Source organism: Echinops telfairi, unplaced genomic scaffold (assembly GCF_000313985.2).
Source record: "Echinops telfairi isolate 266 unplaced genomic scaffold, ASM31398v2 ScPeMD7_2565;HRSCAF=3150, whole genome shotgun sequence".
NCBI classification, from domain to species: Eukaryota; Metazoa; Chordata; class Mammalia; order Afrosoricida; family Tenrecidae; genus Echinops; species Echinops telfairi.
The window spans coordinates 11,700,620-11,705,747 of record NW_022106463.1 but is presented as its reverse complement, the minus strand read 5'-3'; the positions used below and the strand labels follow the sequence as shown (position 1 = coordinate 11,705,747).

Here is a 5,128-nt window from a genome sequence, read left to right as displayed (position 1 = left end):
TTTTTTTTCCTGGAAGTGGATTACCAGGCCTTTCTCCTAGCCTCTCTGACTCTCTGCCACTGGTCGCTCAGCATCTGGCCCCCACGACAGATAGCTGGGCCCAACTGACTCCACCTCGGGGTGACCCCGGTGCATCAGCTGGGCTCCTTGGGCTTCCAGTGCCCGCTTCTGACGAGGGAGATGGGCAGGCCTTTCTCCTGGCCCCTCCATCCGGAGTGCTGCTGAAAGGTGCTGAGGGTCACAGCAGCACACAGCCCTCCCCTCACAGATACGGGGTGCTCTGGCTCAGAGCCGAACCAGGGCATCCTGCGCACCCCAGAAACCAAACCAGCTGCCACCAAGGGCATGCTGCAGACCCTGCCGCCGCCGCCGAGGGTGTGTGAGTCTGTGGGCCTTTCTGCTGCTCTCAGGTGTGCTTGGACTGTGGAGCGCGGGTTAGCCGTCAGAGGCTAACCTGGTAGGGCCAGCGGCCCAGCCCAGGGGTGAGAATTCTGCCCCCGAACCACGTGCCCCCACAGCCACTCTCCGAGGACCAGCAGCTGTTGTGGGCGGATTTGGGCTGGGGCAGCTCAAACCCATTGCACTCCTGACTGGGGCAGCTCAAACCCACTGCACTCCTTACTTCAGGCCTCTTGGGGGAATCAAACCTGCAGCCTCGGGGCGAGCAACTTTGTGCATGAGCCATTTGCCCCTAGGGCGGGGGGCGGCGGGCAGGAAGGAACCCCCTTAGCAGGGTCATGGGGTGTGGCGTGGCATGGCAGCCACTGTCTGGCAGCCCCTCGTGTAGGGTCCCCCTGTGGCCTGCTGCCTGGAGGACAGGGCTGAGAGTGTGCGTAAGCCGGCTGGGAAGGTGGAGATAGGCCGGCTCGGCTGTCACTGCCTTGGCGCCTGGGTCCCCAACGCCTGGTCCAGGTGTTCAGACAATGACTAAGTGATTTGGCTTTTGCAAGTTGAAAATTTCCCAGAGTGCCCCAAGACTCAAGAGCACACTCTCTGGGCACGTAGGGAGCCCAGGTGACATACCAGTTAAGCACCCTGCTGAGAACCGAAGGGTCATTGGCTGGAAACTCGGTGGTGCCCAGGATCAGCTCTCTGTTCCTGTCCGGAGGGCGGATATCCACTCAGAGGCTGGGCAGTTCTCGTCCGTTAGAACTGACTGGCTGACTCCATGACAGTGAGGGCTGGCGTGGTTTTTTTAATCTCTAGGGAAGTAGACGGCCACAACTTTCTCCTTTGCAGCAGCTGGTGGGTTTGAACTATCGACCTTTCTCATAGCAGCCAAGTGCTTAACCGCTGTGCCACCAGGGACTTTCCCCTGGGAGCCACAGACTGGAAATCCCCAAGGAGTGTCCCTCCTCCACCCAGGGGCCAGTCCGAGTTAGGATCCACTCCCAGCTCCTGAGAATGTGGCAGTTCACAGCTGCTCAAGGAGCCCTTAAATAGCCCCGCATGTTGGGCTGCTAACCTCAAGGCCAGCAGTTCAAACCCACCCACCACTCCTCAGGAGACAGGTGAGGCTGCCTGCTTCTGTAGGGATTTCTGGCTGTGAGTTGGAATTGGATGCCCGGCGATGGCTCTGGTGGTCTACATGACGGATGACTGACCAAAGGTCAGCAGTTCAAACCCTCCAACAGCCCTGTCTGCTGTGCCACGGTTCCCAGTCTGGGGACCCCCTGGGCCAGTCCCACCCTGCCCTCGAGGACAGCTGTGAATCCACAGCGTTTCCTGGGCATGGGTTACCACGTGGTGCAACTGTGTCTGCAATCAGGATCCAGGCTCGGAGGGTTCCCCTGAAGGCCTCCCCGCCACCCCCAGCTGCTGTCTGCAGAGGAGTGTGGAGGGTGAGGTGGTGTGAGAGCTTCCACCCTCCCCCTGCCCCTTTACACCGGGCCAGGGCCCCACCCACAGAGCGTTCTGGTTGACACTCCACCCCTCAGGCTTTGGGCTGCTGATAAATCCCTGCCCTCCTCAGTCTGCAAGGGCCACCTGCCTTTTGGGGTGGCTGTGAGATCCAGGAAGGGCCCCTGGGGACGGACGGACGCAGTGGGCTGCAAACGGAAAGGTCAGTGGTCCCAACCCCCAGCCGCTCTGCAGGGGAAGGATGAGGTGCACCCAGAAAGGTGCAGCCTGGGAAACAGGCAGGGCATCTCTGTAGGGTTGCTGGGGTCTGGTCCCCCTTCTGTTTCCTGATTTTCTTTTTCTCTGGCCATTTTTTCTGGACCACTAAGTGAACATTCAATTTGATTTTTTATGTGTGTTTTTTTGTTCCCGCTGAGTGTGTAAGGAGCTCAGTGGCATAGGGGTCAAGCTCTCAGCGGCTAACTGGAAGGTCAGGGGTTTAAACCCACCACCCGCTATTCCCGGGAGAAAGGTGAGACTTTCTACCCCTGCAAAGACCTGTAGAAACCCACAGGAGCCTGGTGCGGTTTTCATTGGTGGGGTCACAGTTAGCTGCCGAAAGCCCTGGCCGCCTCACACACGGGGGACCTGGGGGCTGCGAGTGGGCATGCAATTGGCGCCAAAGGGTTTGCTGGACACGTGACTGTCGGGAAGTCTGCCCCATTGGTGGAACCTTCACAAAACAGTCACGCGGCTCGCGGCACCCGTGTCTGGGTAGAACCCGCTCCGTGCAAGTCCAGGCCTTTCTGCCGAGGCTCCTCCACGCCCTTAACTGTGCCTCCCCACCCCCCCCACCCCCCACCGCAGGGTACCCCTTGGGAAGGTGCTGCTGCTGTGCGGTGCACTTGAGTGGGGTCGGACTCACAGCGCCGCCCGGTGCTTCCTCTTCCTCCCAGTGGTTCTTAGGTTAGATCCTGTTGCCCCAGCCACTGCGCCCTTCCTTCTCCAGACCCCGGTCTCTCCTGACCACAGTGCGTGAGATGAAGTCTCTCCCTCCTGGCTTCTAAGGAGCGCTCTGGCCGTAATTCTTCCAAGACAGATGCGTTCATCTTTTGAACAGTCCACGGTGTTTTCCAGTCTTCCCCAGCACCATCCCCCAAATGCATCAGCGCTTCTGTCTTCTGTAGCCGGTGTCCAACTTTCACATGCCCACGAGGCCACTGAGAGCCCCCTGGCGTGGGTCAGGAGCGTCTCAGCCCCCACGGGAACAGCCTTGGTTTCCACACTCCAAAGAGCGCTGTGCGCGCGGCACATTTGTCCAATACAGCACGTAGTTCCCTCTCTGCTGCTGCTTCCACGAGCTTGGATCGTAGATCCAAGCAAGATGCAGACCATGCCAACTTCAGTCTTTACCGCATTTATCAGGAAGCTACGTATTGGTCCAGGGTGAGGATTTGCCCGGGCTTTCTGGAGCTCACTGGTTCCACCAACGAAAACCGCACTAGGCTGACTGCCGCGAGTCAGTTGTCGAGTCAGTTGTCGTGATGCAGTGGCGTGTGTGTTGCCGGGATGCTGGGGGCTGTGTCACTGGCATTTCAAATGCCCACAGGGTCATCCAGGGCGAACAGGTTTCAGCGAAGCTTCCAGAGTAAGGAATAGGCTGTCCACTTACGAGGAACAGCAGTGGCGTATACAGGGGGCGGGTGGGAGGAGAAGAGATGCCCCCTAGGAAGCCCTTGGGGTCAGTCCTGCCCAGTTGGAATCCCCGTGAGGGCATCGGACAGGAAGCTCCCCTGGGTCAGCATGAGGATGGGAGCTGGGTTACACTTCCTCGTCCCAGTATCCCTCACTGTGTGATTTAGAGAGAGGAGGCAGGAATCTCCTTGCTTTCTTCATCTGCAAACAGGGATCATAAGGTTTTGAAAGGTTGTTGTATTTCTTGGAAATCTTTATAAGAAGGGGCTTCAGAACCCAGCGGGGGGTATTTCAAGATCTTTCTGAGCCCAGTTCTGTCTTCATTGGCCCCTGGCTTCCTGGAATCGGGCCTGTGACTCACTTCCTGGCCCTCTTAAGGAGGTGTGGGGGCCATGTACATTAGGCTACGGGCTGCGGACTGCAGTGTCTACGGTTCAAGCCCACCGGCTGCTCCTCAGGAGAAAGATGAGGCTGTGAAGACCTAGTCGCAGGAACACAGGGCTTCCTATAGAGTCCTACAGGGTCGTTGTGAGATGGAAGCAACTTTGTGGCAGTGGGCTTGGTTTTGTGTTTTCCTTTCCTTGCCGTCCTTGAGTGGGGTCAGTTAGCATGTTTGGCTTCTAACGGGAAGGTGGGCGGCACAGGCCCACCCAGTGTGCACAGGAGGGAAGTCCTGGCAAACCACATCCAGACTATCAGCTACTCAGATCAGAGACATGTGCACGATGAACTGCAGCCCAGAAAACCCCGCGGATGGACGCTGAGGCCCACAGACGTGGGTGTGGTGAATCAGGGGACCCTATGGACACTGAGGCCCACAGATGTGGACGTAGTGGAGCAGGGAATCCCATGGACATGGAGGCCCACAGACGTGGACGTGGTGGACTAGGGAACCCCATGGACACTGAAGCCCACAGACATAGACATGGTGGGCTTGTGAGTCGTTCCCCTGAGGGCACAAGGTGTCACTGTTAGTGGGACGGGACTTGAGACAGATTGCTGTTCTGGGTCCTGTTAAATCCGTGGCTCCCGCTGAGATCTGCCTCTTCCTCCCCTGTCGTCTTCTCCCTCCCACGTGGTGACTCAGACCACCCATAGGAGGTGATCAAGCGGCTGTAACAGAAAGCACAGGGAGGAAGGGTTTGCAGGCGGGATGGTGCAGGGATGTGGTGGGAAGTGGCACTCTATGTGCTTGTCTGTTTCAGAAGGACAGTGGTGAACCTTCCCCTGACTCACCACCCCAGTTTGTTGAAACAACGGGTCTAGACTCTGCCCAGGTCAGGGAGGGGGGACCTCCTGGACCCAGTCCTTGCGTCATCCTTCTGGTCAGGAACTGAACCCCCCGGGTTAGGATCGCCCTCTGAGATCCAACAGGGCGCATTTACTTCAGGACCAGGTTCACCTGGACCCTGGGGAACAGGAAACGGGGAGCCAGGGAGGAGGGGGAGGCGCCATGGTCGGTGGGCTTGGCCATCGGTGATGCGAGAGGAAGTGTTGGAGTGCTGGGGTGGAGGACGGATCTGCTCTGTACGCCCAGTCTGCAGGACGTTCTCTAAGCCCAGCCCCAGGCTCAGTGCTCCAACTCACTCAGGCC

At 58.6% G+C, this 5,128-nt stretch overlaps 1 protein-coding gene across 1 annotated transcript in view; it reads left to right on the top strand.

Annotated features, from left to right (window-relative positions):
- DCLK1 (doublecortin like kinase 1) overlaps positions 1-5,128 on the top strand; it is a 161,594-nt gene that overhangs the window by 1,280 nt on the left and 155,186 nt on the right. Inside the window, exon 2 of the mRNA XM_045294001.1 lies at positions 290-375. Coding sequence (XP_045149936.1) covers positions 290-375 — 86 coding nt within the window. The remainder of the gene's footprint in view (positions 1-289; positions 376-5,128) is intronic.